Source organism: Staurois parvus, unplaced genomic scaffold (assembly GCF_062004578.1).
Source record: "Staurois parvus isolate SC_StPar_1 unplaced genomic scaffold, SC_StPar_1.0 ptg000218l, whole genome shotgun sequence".
Classification (NCBI taxonomy): Eukaryota; Metazoa; Chordata; class Amphibia; order Anura; family Ranidae; genus Staurois; species Staurois parvus.
In genome coordinates this window covers 2,320,986-2,340,320 of record NW_028318014.1, presented here as the reverse complement: position 1 = coordinate 2,340,320, position 19,335 = coordinate 2,320,986, and the positions used below count along the sequence as shown (strand labels likewise).

The 19,335-nt window shown below is 41.9% G+C and overlaps 1 protein-coding gene across 1 annotated transcript in view; it reads left to right on the top strand.

Annotated features, from left to right (window-relative positions):
• RGMB (repulsive guidance molecule BMP co-receptor b) overlaps nt 1-18,749 on the top strand; it is a 110,183-nt gene extending 91,434 nt beyond the window's left edge. The window contains exon 5 of the mRNA XM_089679118.1: nt 11,241-18,749. Coding sequence (XP_089535244.1) covers nt 11,241-11,912 — 672 coding nt within the window. The 3' untranslated portion in view covers nt 11,913-18,749. The remainder of the gene's footprint in view (nt 1-11,240) is intronic.
• Nucleotides 18,750-19,335: the final 586 nt, after the last annotated feature.

Below are 19,335 nucleotides of genomic sequence, written 5' to 3'. Positions count from 1 at the left end.
GCTTCCACAATGTACTAATTCCAGAAGAAAGTGTAGAATTTGCTGAATGGTACTCTTCACATACATACATCTTGGCCTTTCCTCCTTTTAGAATGGGGTCTCTAAACTGTGTTCTGAGGGCCAGATGTGGCACTTCGCTAGCTTTTATCCAGCCCCTGTGGCACTATTTCTCCCACTGACACCTACTATGGAGCACTATTTTTTCACTAATACCAATGATGTGGCACTACCCCTCTTCCTCCTGACCACCAACCCTGCTGTCATGTTATTCTCACTGATGCTTTGCGTTTGGCAGTTTCTACCCCCATTGGCCACAATGTGGCCAGATACAGTCTGAAGGACTGTAAAATGGCGCATTATTTGAAAAGTTTAGAGACCCCCTGCTTTAGAACAAGTAGTGGATCATAAATGTATTCGTTGTTGGCAAGTATTTCAGTCCTGCTTTGGTTCAGTCTTTGGCTGACAGCCATGATAAGGTGTGCTCCACCAGAAGCTTCTCTATCTACAACCAGATAGCCACCTAACAGCAACTCCACTGTCATACGCCCTCACCAGTAGAACAGTGTTATTGGAAACCACATAGGTAAAGGAGATCAGACTGCTTCCCATTTATCAGCGGTGATATTGTATATGTTTGTGCCTGGAATTACACACATAGAAGTTGCAAACATTTGCACAAGATTTATTGTTCTTAAGGTTTTTTTTTTTTATTACCTAAAGTAAAACTCCAAGCAAACAAATAAATTCACAGTTGAAATGCATATATTGTACATTGGTTTTCCTACCAAAGAAATTTTAATTCTAAACACAGGTCTTTTTATTTTTTATATTCATTTTGTAAAAATTTCAATGTAGAAAATACACTTGTTTTCAGGAAGTTATCTGTGTTTTCTGAGCTTAGATAATATCGTTTACTAGTAGCTTCTTACTTTTTAAGGCCCAGTTCACACCTGAGCGATTTTGAAGTGTGGTCTGAAGTTTCATCAGTAGAGCTTTAAAGGAGAAGTACAGACAGAGCTCTTTTGGCTGTACGTCTGTGGATCATGGGAGTGCAGTTCATTCTGCACTCCTGTGATCCGTTTTTAGCTGACAGCAGACTGAAGTCACTCAGCCTGTCTAGGCTGGGGAAAAATCCTGAATTTAAAGTTGGGATCCACCCCAAAGTCTGGAGCAGTAGCTGGCTCAGCCTCTCAGCAATCCGCTGAAAGCCTGAGCGAGCTGCTCCCTCCCCCTTCACAGCCCAGCACTCCAGTGATTGCAGGAGGGGGGGGGGGCAGAGCAGAGCAGCTGTGAGAACTCAGCAGTCAGTGGTCATGCCCTGGTTGACACTGATGCGGTGTGGAATTCACAGTGTTTTCTGTGCCAATTCCGCACCGCATCAGAATCGCACCCCGCTTATGCAAACCACTGCGGGTGTTGACAACACCCCGAAAGCAGTCCGCAAAATGCACTGCGATGTGAAGAATCAGATTTCATAGGCGTGAATACCCATGCGATCCGATTCTAGTGCGGACCCAAAAAAGGGTCCTGCACCTTTTTGGAGCGGGTGTGTTGTGATTAGAGCCATACAAAATGTATGCCTCCAATTGCACCGCACACAAATCGCATGTGATTTGCACAGAAATGTGGTGCGGTTCCTGTGTGATTCACATGCGATATACCGCACCGCATATATGTAAACCCAGGCTTGGAGCTGGCAGAGGACAGATGCACCATCCGGCTAGGTAAGTATGATTTAATAAAAAAAAAAGAAAAAAAAAAAGCAATCCCACACTTCTCTTTTAAAGCTTGACACTAAGATTTCTATTATACTCAGCGGTGCCCACTTATTCCCAAGTATGGTGTCAGATTTTTATTATTATTATTATACAGGATTTATATAGCGCCAACAGTTTGCTCAGCGCTTTACAATATGATGGGAGACAATACAGTTCAATACAAGAGGGTTAGGAGGGCCCTGCTCCTTGGAGCCTACAATCTAAGAGGCTTACTTAGGCCTTTTTCACACAGGCGAGGTCTGTCAGTTTTTCAGGCGGACCTGACCAGACCCTCCATTCTCCTCTGTGGTCAGTCGGATGTAAACAGACCGGCTGTCTGTTTCCATCCGGCTACCTCCGATCCAGCAAAAACAAATGGAAAGGAGATCCATTCCCCTATGTCCAGGCGGATCAGAGGGCAGCGGGAGTAAATGGACAGTTGGTCTGTTTGTATCCGACTGCTCATAGAGGAGAGTGGGCTGTGTCCATCTCTGCTCTGTAAAAGTGGAGCGAACTCAGACCTGTCATCCAGCAGCTCCACTCAGATCAGCAAAACTGGATCCAGCCTGTGTGAAAGGGGCCTCAGAGTACATCAGTTTGAGGCATTTTCATGCATTTTCTTGCCTAAATAAAACAAATCGCTTATTATTATTATTATTCTACAGTATTTATAAAGCACCAGTAGTTCGCTCAGCGCTGTACATTACAGAGGGGGACAGAACATGTGACAGAACAATACCAATACAATGCAAAACATGAGGGGATTGAGGGCCCTGCTCTTTCGAGCTTACAAGCTTATACCTGAAATATGCACAAAAGCACCTGTGAATGCGCCCGAAAAATCGACCAGAGATGCCCAGCTCAGATGTGAATGGGGCCTTAGACATACAAAGCAATGTGAGCTAGGAAGGGTGCTATGCCCTGGTTCTGAGACCTTGAGACTGATTTACTAATGAAGTTGAGCTTCACTTCAATTATCCAATAAAATGAAAGACAAATCCATGTTTTCCTAATTTCATCAATGAAGACAGATACAGTTTTTGTTTTATCCAGCTGTATTTACACGCAACTTACAACATCCAAGTGAAAGATATATAACACCAGCATGTCAGTAAAAAAATTTAATAAATTCAAAAACAAAATCACGGAGTTGGAAAAAGGATCACCCCCCTCCTAAAAATGACTTGTAAACTGAATCAGGTGTATAGTCATGGCCAAAAATATTGGCACCCCTGCATTTCACAATCTGACACATTCCATGCAAAACCCATTTTTTTTTGCGTGGAATTTGTAGCTTGTCCCGTGAGATAAAACTTCTATTCCATGGAAATATTACATCAGGTGGGGACAGGCTTTGCTGCTTCAATCATAGTAAACAGAAACTGGACCTGCAAGGGTTTGTAGAAGGGGCCCTCCATGTTACACATGGGGAATTTCTATTTCAGCTGGATCTCCCCATAAGGGTGCAGGTTTGGGTATACAGTACACTGTATATAATTCTTGTTAGTACCACTTGGGTCACATGACTGGTGGAGCTCTAATGCACATTAGTTGCAGTATTTGACATTGTAGGGAGGTCTGGAATGCTCATCCTTACCTTGATGTTATTGTTTTCACAGCTGGTGAGAAGCCAAGGAGCAAATTGTTTAAAAATGGATGAGTGCAGCAGCTCATCCGGGAAAGAAGCTTAACATAAGCATTGATGTTTTAAATACACAGCATTTCTGTTTATCAATAATAAATGACATATTGGTGGTGGGGGTGGTCGTGCCAAATTCCTGAACGTCTAATGTACAAGGACACAAGACAAGTTAGGTGTTTTAGCTGAAGATGAGATAATTGTCTCCCCCTGGCTCATCAATGTGAGCACAATGAGGGACATATTATAATCTATAGACCATGCAGAGCTAAGAACCTGTAGAATCTTGTATATATGTCATGCATGTTCCACTAAAGCAATAGCAGCAACTACCAGCTAGAACTGTATAGACTGTAATCCAGAAATCCGATGGGTTTATTCACCCGGTACAGACCTAGTTATCCCTGCAGGTGAGCTGTGTCTTCTAGTGGCCTATTAGTTCATTAGGTGACTCCAGAAGTAAGATTTCTGCAGCTTAAGCCTAGACCCTGCTACAGCCATGATTTGGTGGGCACTGTTGAATATTGTGAAATTAATTTTCGATGATGCAAAATGCTGCTCAAAATATCAGGTTTAGGAGGAGTTACTCTTTAAGAATTCTGATACAAATGAGTTGTCAAAACCGCTTTAAAGAGAACCAGTCTTTACTGGGCAGATATCAGGCGACATTTTTTGAAAGACAAACCCAATGACAAAATTTACCAAATTTATTTGTAAGTCTTCTTTATTTAAAGAGACCCTGTTGCCAGACTATTCACTTTAACAACAATCGTACCATAAGAGTATATTGCATTTATGCATATTTACCTATAACAGCCTTCCTTGTGTAGATCTGACAGCCCTGAGACTACTGCTGGGCTCTGCCATCTTGGATGTGATGTCAGCACAGAGAATAATTAGACAAGAAGAGGAGAGGACTAGGACATGGCAGAGAGGGGAACCTGTGGTTGTGCTAGGTCAGGGGTCTGCAACCTTTAAGACATAAAGAGCCACTTGGACCCGTTTCCGAAGGGAAAAAAAAGACTGGGAGCCGCAAAACCATTGCAACATTTATAACAAATCCGACACTGCATATATTGCAAAAAGCACTCTGGTCATGAAGGGGGTTTAAGGGCCCAGTAAGCAAAGGGTTAATCAGGGCCACAGTGTATCTTCATAATCACAATCATAGCCTTAGGTCAGTGGTGGGCAACCTTTTTTTTCAACTGAGCCAAATCTCGCCAAAACCACGATTGAAATTTATTTTGACAGCCACATTTTTAAAACTGAAAATACATCCCCCATATAGTAATTCATCCCCCATAGTAATTCATCCCCCATAGTAATTCATCCCCCATATAGTAATTCATCCCCCATATAGTAATTCATCCCCCATAGTAATTCATCCCCCACATAGTAATTCATCCCTCATAGTAATTCATCCCCCATATAGTAATTCATCCCCCATATAGTAATTCATCCCCCATATAGTAATTCTTCCCCCATAGTAATTCATCCCCCATATAGTAATTCATCCCCCATATAGTAATTCTTCCCCCATAGTAATTCATCCCCCATATAGTAATTCATCCCCCATATAGTAATTCATCCCCCATATAGTAATTCATCCCCCATAGTAATTCATCCCCCATAGTAATTCATCCCCCATATAGTAATTCTTCCCCCATAGTAATTCATCCCCCATATAGTAATTCATCCCCCATATAGTAATTCTTCCCCCACATAGTAATTCATTCCCCATAGTAATTCATCCCCATAGTAATTCATCCCCCACATAGTAATTCATCCCCCACATAGTAATTCATCCCCCACACAGTAATTCATCCCCCACATAGTAATTCATACCCCATATTGTCTCAATTCACTTACCTTTGCTCCGCGCGTTCCTCTCGCTGTGTTCCCGCGCCGTTCTGGTCTTCAGGGCGGACTGAGAGAGGAGTTCGTCACTCTGCCCCGCCTACATCCTGGCTGCCCCACCTACATCCTGACAGCCAATGTTCCACGCTCCGCGGGCCGGATTTTTGAGGAGGGAGGGGAGCGGGCGCCCGGCACACAGAAGAGCCGCATGTGGCTCGCGATCTGCGGCTTGCCGACCACCTGGTGGGCAGTGTGCTCCGGAGCCGCAGCAAAGATGAAAAAGAGCCGCATGCGGCTCTGGAGCCGCGGGTTGCCGACACCCGTGCTAGGTAATCGATTCATCCAGCAGTCATGGAATTCTCTAGAAAGCCTAAGGGCACATCACAAGAGAATTAAAAATGATTTATGGAAAGAAAAATATTGAAAGCAGTCATTTAAAATACTTGATCTTTCTGTGATTTTACCTACATTTTGTAAATTGGTCACAGAATCTCTTTGAAAGAAGTGTGGGATTACTTTTTTTTTTCTTTTTTCAAATCATACATGCTTAGGCGGATGCATCATCCGATGCTGCATCTGTCCCCCGCAGGCTCCAAGTGTGAGAACTCAGCGTCCACTTGACTGCTGATTGCAGAGTTCTCACAGTTGCTCTGAGTAGAGAGTGGTGTCTGTTCTGCACAGGTTCCCCCCCCCCCCACACTGGAGTGCTGGGCTTTGAAGGGGATCGCTGAGAGGCTGAGCCAGGTGCCACTTCAAACTCTGGGGATCTTTCTCCGGCCTGGACTGGCTGAGTGGCGTCAGCTGACAGCGGGCATCAGCTATCAGCAGAAAACAGGTCACAGAAGTACAGCCAAAAGCTTTGGCTGTACTTCTGTAAAATAACTAAATACTAAACTGGTAGCTTTTCGAAGAAACGATCAATGAACATTTGTACAAAAATTCCCAGTTAATTCAATAACTTCAATGAATGTCATTCAAAAGTACTTCATAACTTCATTTGTGTTTCACGTTTCTTTGTTTTTGTTTGTTTTGTTTTTTTATTCAATAAATGGAATTTTCTGAACAAAAACCACATACACTATTAGAAATTTGTTCGTTCAAGAGAAATTTTCCAGCCTGCTCCTTTGAATGTTTTCACAGTTACAAATTAAATCAAACCTTGATTAGGAAAATCAAACAAATGTTTTTAAAATTAAGAGCTTCGTAAGGCCTCGTGTACGCAAGAACTCCCCTAGACGTTTACCTCTCCTGGCAGTAGATCGCTAAACGTGGCAAATACGCGTGTAAATGTGGTACCGTGTTTAGTGCTTGGACATTTATTTATTTGATTGGCCAGAATATTTTCCATTGAAATGAATAAATAGGCAAGCCCTAAACACTGCTAGCGTTTAGACGTATTTACACGGGTTTTGCCACGTTTAGTGGTTTTTGGCACTGAACATGATTCTTCTGTGTTCCGAAGAACGATTCACTGCCCCTAAACTCCGCTACTCCTAAACTCAGGTAAAAGCCTACGTGTACATGTGCACGTAGGTTCTTGTTGAGTTGAGTTCAGGGGCTTTGGCATGCAAACACCAAAAGCTCCTAAACTCACATTTAGGAGCAGCAGTGTACATGAGGTCGAAGAGTGTTTGGCCTGCTGAACAGATGCAGTGTTCTTTGAATGGCCAGCTTAAAGAGGATCTTCAGTCTCCCCCTAAAAAATTAAGTTGGTAGCTACAAATACTGTAGCTGCTGACTTTTAGTAAAAGGACACTTTGTGCAGGGATCCAGGGATGTCCTCTCCTGAGCCAATTCTTCTCCAGTTTTTGGTGCACCGGTATGTTTACTAAAGGAAGCCGTCTGTGACTCCTTGCAGGTTCACAGCTGGCTTCCCACTATGCTTGTGGCTTGCTGTGCTTTGTGACTGGTCCCGCAGCCTTCTGGGACACATCACAGGTCCCAGGAGGTTGTGGGTTCAATCATAATGCGTAGTAAGCTGCATGTGCAGTGGGAAGCCGGCTGTAAAGCTTCAAGGGGTCACAGGGGCAAAGGGGTGGGCCTAAGCGATCCAAGCGGAAATGGGAGCAGGTACCTGTCAAATCCAGTCATGATATTTCAAATGAAATCATGGTTTAACCCAAGATTCACACATCCTTTCTAATTGGATTCCATTTGGAAAATGTGTAATTCCTGGGTTAAAGTTGTGTGAAAAAATCTATAATTGGTCCCGTGTGTTTAATGCATGAGCCCAGTTGTCCCGGGCTCTCTTTAAAGGATAAGTTCACCTTTCATTACATGTTACACCCATATTCAGGGTGTAAAGTGTTAGGAATAGACCGGCCCCTGCTTCCCCGCTTTGACAGCTAGCGAGGGATCTTCTCCTCCCACTATGTCAACATTTTTTTAAAAACGCAGCCATGCAGGGCTCCACCCGCTAGCCGCGTCACTCATTCAACTCAGTCCTCTGTGAATGAGAAACTACAAATCCCCGACAGCCTTAGCAGCTGTCTGCTTTTAGTTCTCAATGAACTACCACAGCACTGTGGAGCACGGGGTAGTTGATTGATTCTTCCTGTCAGTATATCTGCTTGCCCGTACATCCCGTACAGGCAAGCAGATATACTGACAGATCTGCAGGAGACCTGCATGGCACCAGGGATCTTCTGATTGCTGATTCAATGGTTTATAGGCTTCTGCAACTAAAATTAATCAATGCACATTTTTTACATGCAAAAAAATGTGCATTTTTAATTTTTTTTTTTTTTTATTTTTAGCAAAAGGTGAACTTAGCCTTTAAGATGGCTGCCTGTTTACGTAAGGTGTTTTTTTTAAACAAAATGACACTTTTATTGAAACCACCAGCCAGCAGTGTATGCTCATCCACACTGATTGCTTCCTGTTAGGAGAAGAGCTTTAATATTAGGCGATTGCTAATTTTATTTTCAAGTGTAAAATCTTAAGAGCCTGAGTTGAAACACGAGTCCTGCAGTTTTCCGTCAAGGTGGATTTCAGTAGGAGAAGTCAGAGACTTTTATGAGTCATGGCTGTCAAGTAGACAAATTGCTTAGCTTTGTGAGAAGAGTTGATGCTGTAATTTACAGTGCTAATGTTATGATTGTGGCTTGCCTAAGGTACCTATTAAATGAAGAGACCTGTCATTTGTCTCTCATTATTACTGCTTCTGCAAGTTCTCTTCACTCTCACAGGTGTTGAGTAAACTTGAGGAAGATGTTGCTGATCTTGTTTTCTTTTTTTCTTTTGTCTTGTAAACTGCTGTCTAGTCATAAGAAAATTGACGGAGTCCATTTGGATATGATCATGTACTTTTCATAATTAAAGCCTAACATCACCTTTACCAATTCAAAGCAGCCATTTGAAATCAACACTGAATATATTTATTACCTGCCCTGAAATCATCTGCCTCAAAAATATTTATTACCTGCCCTGAATTCGTCAACATTGAAAATGTTTTACCGTTTCTGAAATCATCAGGAATAAAATATGCCCTCATACCTTTGTGAAACATTCAGCCTTCAAAGTGTCCATTGGGGCATGTTTTGTTCTAGCGATATACAAAAAAATTTCTGAGAAATTAGTTACACATTTTCAGCATGTAACATTTAGAATGTGTAGTCAATTAGGCTCCATGCACACTTGGCGTTTTAACAATGCTGATAATGTTAGCTGTGTAAAGACATGGTAAAAACTTGAGATTTCAGCGACTGTTTGTATTATCGTTTTGCCACGTTTGCGGTTTTTATCAGGTTTTTTTTTTTTGCTAAAAACACCGGTTTGCCGCATTAGAGCGTTTCTACAGCTAAAAAAATCCTCAAAAAACCCACTGGGTTTTTTTTTCCAGCCAAAAAACGCCCCTGCCAAAAAACGCTGATTACAGTCTGTGTGTGTGCATGGACACATAGGGTAACATGCTGGGGAGTTTACTGGCTGTAGAAAAAACAGCCAGAAGCCAAAAACAGCCGCTGTAAAAACATCCAGTATGCGCGAGGACTAAATTTAAGTAATTTAAAAGTAAACAATTGCTATTTTTAAAATATCTAAGGATTAGTGGCAGGGAAAAAAAAAACCCTTCTGTTTTCCATTTTTCAGAGTGTTTCATGCTAAATGCTCCTAAACGCTAGTACAAAAAAAAACCGATCAAAATTAGCATTTTTTTTCCTGCCAAGAGCTCTGGTATTTTTAAGCCAGTGTTCATGGATCCTTAAAATTTTACCAGCTGTCAACCCCTGTGCTTTTTGTAGACATCCCCTATTGTGTCCAATGAGAAATGATTCAAATCTGCTTGTCAGGAAGGACTGGTGACCAATATCTATAGCATTGTCTCCCAAACCTGTCCTTGGCACTTCCAAACTTGTGCAAGGGCATAAATCCCGGAGTGCTGCTTTAGCATATTGCAGGATTTAAAAACTTTAGGAAGTTTACACAAACACTACATTTACCCACCTACAGCCATTTATTACCATTGCTGACTCTCTTGGATGTGGATATATATACACCCACAGTTAACATTGAATGCCTCAAAGTTTGAGGTCTAAGGCTGGGTTACTAGCAGCAGAGCAGATTGTTTGACAGGTAGGGAGGAGGCTTTATGTCACCTTCTCACCATCTATTTTAAAGGATAAGCTCACCTTTAAAAAAAACAAAAAATAAATGTACATTTTTTTGTAGTTGAAACCTGTAAAGCATTGCACCCACGATCAGCAGATCGTTGATGTGTTGTCTGGCTCCTGCAGACTATCTGTGTAGCTGTCTGTCTGTAACTCCAATAGGGGCAGGCAGTTAGTTCATTGATCTTCCAGTCATTCACTAACAGAGTGCTCACCAGCTTCCTGGTAGTTTGAGAACCGTCAGCCATGGCTGTGTGGGTGGAGCCCTGCACGGCCGCGCTCTTTATTGAGTTGTGACAGCAGGTTTGGGGAGAAGATCCTCAGCCTACTCTCACAGGGAGGGGGGATAGGAAGAGAGCAGGCAGATGCTGAACAAAAAGGTGAACTTATCCTTTAACCCTCAATATGTCAACCCTTCTTGCTGCAAGCGCATACATTTCATGCACCACTTGAATGGGTCGTGTTTTGGTGGCAATACTGCCCACCGATCACAACTTGTGCATCTGCCATTTCAGCCTAAAGTGATTGTTAACCCTCACATATATACCCAATAAAGTGACTGGCTTCAGGTGCTATACAGAGATAAAACAAATCATCCAATGTAAGTTATACCTGTTTATGTACAGCTGTCTTTCCCCTACATCCATTCAGGTGCTATACAGAGATAAAACAAATCATCCTATGTAAGTTGTACCTGTTTATGTACAGCTGTCTTTCCCCTACATCCATTCAGGTGCTATACAGAGATAAAACAAATCATCCTATGTAAGTTGTACCTGTTTATGTACAGCTGTCTTTCCCCTACATCCATTCAGGTGCTATACAGAGATAAAACAAATCATCCTATGTAAGTTGTACCTGTTTATGTACAGCTGTCTTTCCCCTACATCCATTCAAAGTGCAGAAATTACATAAGATCTCTCAGCTGTGAAAAGCAGGGGGCGTAGAGATGAAAATACATCAGTGAGGAGAGCTGATTGGAAGGAAGGGACACACCCCCTTACACAGGAGCTTCATAGGAATAGAGCTGAGGCTGTCACTGTGCTTGAGGTCCCTCCCGCCTCCATTTTTGACTGTCATGCAAGTCCAGTGTCTCCGGTGCATTCTGAGTTTCTGACCCAAAACAATTATATGGATCAGGAGTTTTACCTTGCTTTAGCCAGGCCAATCTAGGCAAAAAGCCAACAAACATCTTTCAAGTAACAGCAGTTGAAAATGTTGATTAAACTCGGTTGGCAGATGTAGCTCTTTAGGCACATGTACTTCTTGGACCCTGAGATTTGATAATGTATATGTTTTTTTTTTTTTTGGGTGGGGGTTGACATATTTTCAGCTTTTTTTTATATTGTAATGTATCATTTCCTTTTTTTTTTCTTTTAGATAACTATCATATTTAAATCCTATCCCGATTGCACCGACCAGAAGGTTTACCAGGCTGTGACTGATGACCTGCCAGCAGCTTTTGTTGATGGCACAACTAGTGGAGGAGATGGAGACTCTAAAACCTTGCGGATTATAGAGAAAGTCAGCGGAAAGCATGTGGAGATGCATGCCAGGTACATCGGAACAACTGTCATTGTACGGCAACATGGAAACTACCTAACTTTGGCCATTCGCATGCCGGAGGAATTGGCAATGGCTTACGAGGAGAGCCAAGACTTACAGCTGTGCATGAACGGCTGTCCATCAAGTGAACGCATTGATGAAGGTGGACACCTGCGTTTTCCAGCAACTGTTAATACTCCACCCAGCTCATCACCTAGTCAGGCTCGATCGGCATACACACTGGAAAGTGCAGTTGACAAATGTCTTGAAAAGTTCCAGGTCCGACACATCTACTTCCACTCTTGTGTCTTTGACCTGTTGACAACAGGCGATGCAAACTTTACTGCTGCAGCTTACAGTGCTTGGGAGGACGTGGAAGGTCTGCACCCCAGGAAGGAGCTCTGGCAAATCTTCCCAAACAGTGGAAGTGGAAACAGTTGTGAGGCACAAGCTTTGCCAGCTGTTGTTCTTGGTCTTGTATGCTTGGTCCTTGTTGCTTTTTTGTAGGAGGGTTTCTTGTGTAAAAACAAAACATGTAAAATATATATTGTTATAATATATTGATCAAGGATAACAGCGTATATGTATATACCGTGTATATGAAGGGATGTTTGTCTTGGGATGCCCATGAGATTGTAAATATTGTCATTGTTTATACTTCATTTGGATGTAGTATTACGTTTTAATTTGTCTTTTTTTTTTTTCTTGTGAAATGTTTTGTATGTTCCATTGCTGGAACCTTTTAGAAAGCACTTTATTTTTTTATAATATATTTATGTGTCTCTACCAGTGAGAAATTATGTGTGTGAAGGCACACAGACCAAGTTCTGTTTATGTATTGTGTTCAAACCTAAGAAAGTTTTGGTTTTTTCCATATTGTGTCAGTTGCCAGGATAGTTGTGTGGTGGCAATAGATTTGCCATGGTAGATGAAGGAATAGGCTTACTTTTTTAGGGCTTATTCACAGGAATTAATGTGAACAACTTTCTTATGTCTTCTGAATGGACCACTTAAGAGCAATAGAGAGGAATAAACAAAGGTATTACAATGCCCATAACATAGATTTATAATATGCAGCCCACTGCATCAAAGTGCAGTTCTTCTGTTCTCACATCTGTATGTGGGACAGCCGTTCAGCCCATGTTATTGGTTGTAAAGCATCGAAAGAAAAAAGTATTTACAGTACAAATGTGGGATATGGTGTTATAAATTGTGTGTATTTCTGGATTTGGAACACTAAGGCTTAAAGGCCAACTCCAGACAAAATGGACTTTTTTGTGTTGAGGCAGGAAGGGTCAAAGCCTCCAAATTTTGCAGTCTGCGTCTCTGCTGGGAAGATCCTCCCTCGCTTCCTGTCATGACAATACGTGATAAAAAAAAATCTCTCCACTCGGGATACAAACAAAAAGCAAGTCTGTGCTTTCTTTTCAGTATGACTAGTCAACCCTTCATTCCTTGACGTCACAGAGACAGGAAGTGAGAGAAGATTTCCCCAATAGAGTTACAGATGGAAAAATAAACCTGAACGATATTCTGACTCTTCCCAACTATATCAAAACCGCAAAAATGTTTGTCTGGTATTGAGTTTTAGGTGTACCTCCACTTTTGCTGAGGGAAAAAAAAAAAAAAAAAACCCCTCCCCCCACCAGTCAATCATATACATTGCAAGGAATGTGGCCAGTTTCCTATCTGCTGCCCTTTCAGTTGCAGCTCCCCCCCTGATTTCACTTAGCTTCATACTTCTTGCAGCCACATCTGTCTTTCCAGGTGCTGGGTGGGAATGTCTTCCTGTTATAGTCACATGATCAGTCCCAGCGTCCCCATAGAAGGAAGTCATGTGTACATTTTCTCTTTTGCTAATTTTAAGTCATCGTTGATAAAGGTAAACAGGAGGTAATCGTTATTCACACTTTTGTTATAAAAAGATGAGCAGTTAACTATTTGATTGTTGGAGCTCCCATTTGAGGCCTTGTGCATATGGGCTTCAGTATGTGAAAGAGCAGAGTGTTCAGCAAGCATTTACAAAGTATTTGCAGAGCTTTCAGCCAGCTTTATTGAAACCTTTTAAGCAAACTGCAGTCCACAAAGTAGATCTGAGCATGATGTCCTTTAAATATGCTGCTTAAAGGGTTCTGCAGCCACTCGGCAAGCTTGAAGTAGTGCTGAAGCTTACGGATGGTTCTCAACGTCTGCTAATACCCTGTTTCCCCGAAAATAAGACCTACCCCGAAAAAAAGACCTAGTACTATTTTTGGGAATTGCTAAAGTATAAGACCTACCCCAAAAATAAGACCTAGTTGTGATCAGGGCTTTTCTTTTCATCCGGAACGTGGCAGAACGCTGTTTTGCCACCTTCAGCACTGGCCTTGTGCACACCAATATCTACTGTCTCTTATAAACACAGAAGTGCAGCTTTTGTGTTTGCAAGTGACAGTCCCTCTTGTAAGTGACAGCCCCAGGTCTTCCCACAGAACCTTCCTACCTCTGTATTCACTGTGGGACAGGGAAGGAACTGATATCTGTGGGCAGTGTGTTGCAGAGCGTGGCATCTCGTCCTGCAGCCTAATGCAGCCTTTCTCAACCAGGGTGCCTTGAGGTTTTTTCAGGGCTGCCCTGGCAAAATGTCTAAAAATTGCCCAAAACGTATATACAAGCCTGCCTTTTAGTTACACAAAGCCATAGGTTTTCGTTGTCCACCATTATGACTTTCTAGCCACCAGCATCCTGACAACCAATGACATCATCAGTTGATAAGGAGGATGTCAGTTGCCTGCACAGCATCCTAGTTTGACCCTTCCCTGCCCCTCTCCATCAGTGCTGGGGTCACAATAGCTCAGTCATGGAGAAAAACTGAGGGAGAAGAGAAACACTGGAATACTACTCAGTACCAGTGTGCAGAAGTGTATTTGCTTTGGAAGAATAAATCACCTCTAATGTTGGGTGTTCTACATGTGTGGATGTTGCTGCATTATATAAAACTATTAGAATAGTTTTTCACATTTTCGAATGGGGCGAACTTTTAAAATTATGGACAGCCTTGAGGCACCCCATTTTAGAATGGGGTGCCTCAAGGCTGTCCATAATTTTAAAGGGTGACTCGGCACTGTCCATAATTTTTAAAGGGTGCCTTGACTGAAAACATTTTGAGAAACACTGGCTTAATGCATGGAAGCCGATGACCTAGGGGTGATCGCCAGCCAGTGGGGAAGAGGCGTAGCTGTGAGTGAGTGCGCTTGGTGCACTTTGTGGGAAGATAGGACCCAAAACAGGAGTTACTATAGAGAGGGGCTGGCTGCTGACAGCTGTGTTTTTGCAAAGCTAGCTAACTATATGAGGGCAGTGGAGGGGGAGGGGGGATGTGCAAAGGTGAGCTGCAGTCAGGTGTTGCAGAGGTAAATTGACAGAGAATTTGCAGACGGTGCATAGGTGAGCTGCAGCTGGGGGGGTGCAGAGGTTAGCTGAGTTGCAACCCACCTCTCAGCCACAGCTCAGCTTTGCACCCCCTGGCCGCAGCTCACCTCCGCATCCCCTGTCCGCAACTCACCCCTTCACCCTGTCTGAAACTCACCTGTCAATTCACTTCTTCAACACCTGACTGCAGCTCACAACTGTCATCAACCGGCCCTCTCTATAGTAACCTTCATCCACAACTGCCTGCAGCTCACCTCTACACCCCCTGTCCACACCTGGACATTAAAAAATAAAACCTACCCCGAAAATGAGACCCAGTGTGTTTTTTTGAGCCCAAAAAAATAAGACCGTGTCTTATTTTCGGGGAAACACTGTATGTTGTTTAAACTGACAGCACTTTCATTATGATCTACATTTGACTTCCTGAGACTGAAGCTGAAATGGGGCTTTAAAGCAATGCCAATGCTTTTGTTGTGCTATACACTATTCTTATACAAGCTGAACCTTGTACATACAAGACCAAATCGGGGAACTCCACAAAGCACGATACAGCATTGTTAGGAAGTTATGTGTTTTCTGTCATTTACACTTCTCACATGTCCGTGGTATCCTTTGCTGGATACTCAGTAGTAAATCTCACCACTTCCTGCAATTTCCTTATTTTCAGCATGTTTTCTGGCTCCCACCACTACTATTTGAATTGATACAGCCAATCCCATGTAAGTGAAAGCAGCAGACTGCTTCATGCAAATAACACAGAACTGCTGGAGCTTTTAGTCTTCAGTGGATACTGGAAGGTTGATTTAGCCAGTTTCCATCTTTGCTGACCTAGTGCCAAAGTAGAAGGAGAATCTGTTTGATAGATCTGCATTCTGGAGTTCCTCAACAAGATGATGGTGGGTGATTCAACTTGCTTACATATACAAAAAAGTATTATGATTGGGTGGTATTTGGTAGCACTAAATAACGAATGGAAATGACTTAGTTATTGAAACTTCATGCTGCAGTCTTCCTTCTAGTAGGTATTAAACTTTGTGGTGGAAAAACTATTGCAAACTTCAAAAGCCAAGAAACCAGTTCTATTGGCAGCTAAAGAAAAGGCTCAGAAAACCTATGCATGTGCTACAGTTATTTAAGGAGCCTTTGCTGCCTGGATTCTGAATTGTCTAGCTTTGTCAAGCCCATGGAGGTGTATGTAAACAACAATATAAACAACCCCATGGCAACATGTTCTAGAAGTCACTCGGAGCAGCCCTGGTCCATAAGGTACTTTCATTGGGTGTGCCTAATTTCCACTTAGTATGCTGTAGCCCTTTGGGATAGGGTATCTATGGATTGAATAACCCTGCTGCTTATTTAAGGGCTCCAGCAGTGAAATTTTGTTGCAGTCTGCTCTCTCTACAAAAAACTTTAATCTCTCTTTGGGACTTCCCAATCATGTTTATTTGATGTTAAAGATAATACTTTGGGGTAATGTCATACCAGAATTTGTCTTTAAAGTGACCATGAAAGTTTGCTTAAACTAGGAATTCAAATAAACTGCGGTCCTTACAATAACAATGCAGATAATGATTTGTACATCTTGTATATCCTCGATTTATACATTTATGTATTACTTGCAATTAGTTGCAAGTGAGTTTGAGGTTTTCTTGACAGATGCAGTAACGTTGCGGGAGAAGATCTTAAAATAAACTTGCAGCCGTTTACCACTGTCCATGGCCATTGATCAGCTAACAAATCATAGTTCTCCTGTCACTCATTTGTCTTGAAATTCTGCTCAACTTTTTCTCATTCCTTTGATAAGATAAAAAAAGCCAATTGATACTTTATGCTTTTGCACCTGAATATTCACATTGTTGACCTTATCTCACCAATCAGTTACATTTGATGCAGCGATATGATTTTGAACTTGTACATTGATTTTGTCATATTGGCTGTCCCTCAGATCCTGGCTCCCGGAGACATGCTCCTATTATTTCCTTCCTTCTAGCCAGATGTTATCTTTTAAACATGTTGCCAAAATACATAATCTTGTCTTTGCGGAATCACTTAATCGTTTCTCTCTTGTTTGCTGATAGTGGGGCTCATACCATTACATTTATATATATATTTTCTCAAAACTGATCCAGGTCTCACATTTAAACACACAATGGAGAATATTTTTAGGGATTCACTATAAACAAACTTACTTGTAAAATGAACAGCTTCAACCCTCCCATAGCAGTAGCACTCTTGACTCCCATGGTGTGTGCTAGTTCAAGGATAATGGAACTAATGGGCTTGGGGATTGAAGAGTGGTCTCTGCCATGGACAGCTTGAAACTTCTTCCTGAAAAGGTAATGGTCCTTCGTCCCTCAAGTCAAACTACCAATCATGAACGTGGCAAGATTCAACAACTCCCACATGCCAATTAACACAGTGTACCTCATGCCTATCTAACATCATTGTTAATTTGCTGATTATAGTGCATTCTTAAAAATGATTGTCTCAAAACACAAACGTCTCAATCGTGTACAGGCACGCACACAGAGAATAGAAACCCTTCCAAACAACTCTATCAAGAATGCTAATTATTGTACATTTTGTTACTGTGAATGAAACATAAACCTCTTTTTCAAGCGTAATACATTCTATTAGGATAATAGGTTTTTAATATTGCTTTAAATGGATGTTATTTCATCGCTTCCAGTTTACTTTAGTAAGAAATTGGAGAGGGGGAGTACTGCCCACTGACAGTAGATCCATTTTGTTACTGAAAAAAAAAAAAAATCACCTTTTGATTTTTAAAGCTTCAAGGGTTTGGATTTGCAGTGGACCTTCTCCCATGCTAACCATAGACTGGTCATTTTATCAACCAATAAGCTGGCCATTTGTGCATATTTCAGAGCAGGTCTTCCAATGTGCTGGGAGACCATTTCTGGATTTAATCTGTCTATGATATGGCAAACCTCTCAATAAAGGTAAGCAGAAAACAAGCATAAGTGGCAAAAGCCCTTTTTAATGAAGTGACTATAATTTTCCTTGTTATCTGAGGAAAACCTTTTGCAGTGCTTTTTATTGCATAATATGTATTTACAACCAGTGACCACACCACCTAGTGCATTATTCAAACAGCACTAAAAGCTGTTGCTGCTCAGCTAGAGGCAAAAGGCACCCAAAACTGATATTTGACTTATGGGCAGGAAATTGGGTGGACAGAAATGTGGCCTAACTTATTTATGTTGTGAACTTCTCTTAGCAAGGTTTTCTTGTTGGAGTTCCTGGCTTTGCCATAATTTCTTTGCTGTTTTAGTCTTGCTTCTCCTCTGATTACTCCTTGTAGTTGTTAAAGGGTAAATTAAATGGTACGACCTGGCAAGTCCAGTTCAGAGACCTCATCTAAGATGGAACCAAGTAATACAACTAACTGAATAATAATTCAACCCACCACTGCCCAGTTTTAATTCAAATATCAGTTTTATGTAGACTGACCCTTTAAGAAGAGCAGTTGTAAACGTAAGTTTGTATTCTAACTATAGCTGAGAGTAAATGCACGGACGTGTCCAGAAAACTTTTAAGTATTAGTCGTACATCTTTCTTGTAGTTTAGCACTTCTTAGTTTTTCCGCTCTTGGCCCAGCTCTGGGAATTGAGAAAATGTTATTTGCACATGTTCTTGCAGGCTGTTGTGGCTAAGAGAGCTTTAGATGAAGCCAAACATAAGGATAGTTAAAACTTGGCGTGTGCCCTCGGGGGAGAGCTAAAACGTTTGAGAGGATGTGCACAAAATGGCCTCCTCCTGTCGTGCTTGGATAAGCCCCATGATGTGTCTTTGCAGAAACTTTTAGATGTGGTTCATAGTTATGCCAATAAGTATCTGTTTGTGTAAAAGTGACTGTGCATTGTGTAAATAGTTTAACTTATTATGCTACAAGAATAAAGTTGATTACCCTAAGGTATAAAGACTCATGTGTGGTGTTCTAGTAACCTCCTGTGTTTTGTTAAAAAGTGAGCAAAGAAGAAAAAGATAGCTGATGGGGTTAACCAGATGGATTCTGCATAAAAGGTTTAAGGTAATAACTGACCAGAATGGGTTTTGAGTAAGAGGTATGGTGGGGGGGGGGTGGATTCTGCATAACCATGCGGTATGGGTTGACTAATTAGCGTGGGCTCTACATAAGAGGTTTGAGATATGGGGCAGGGGTCAACTGACTGGAATGGGTTCTACATAAAAGATGGGAGGTATGGAGCAAGGGTTAGCTGACCAGAATGTGTTCTACGCAAGAGAAGGGAGGTGAGGGACAGGGGTTAGCTGATCAGAATGGGTTCTTCATAAGAGATGGAAGGTATAGGGGGGACAGCGGTAACTGAACAAAATGGTTGCTACACAAGAAATGTTTGGAATGAGTGGGGTTAGCTGATTGCAATGGGTTTTGCGTAAGAGGTATGGTGGGGAGGGATTCTGCATAAGCATGTGGTATGAAGAGGGGGTTGACTAATTAGCATGGGTTCTACATAAGAGGTTTGAGATATGGGGCAGG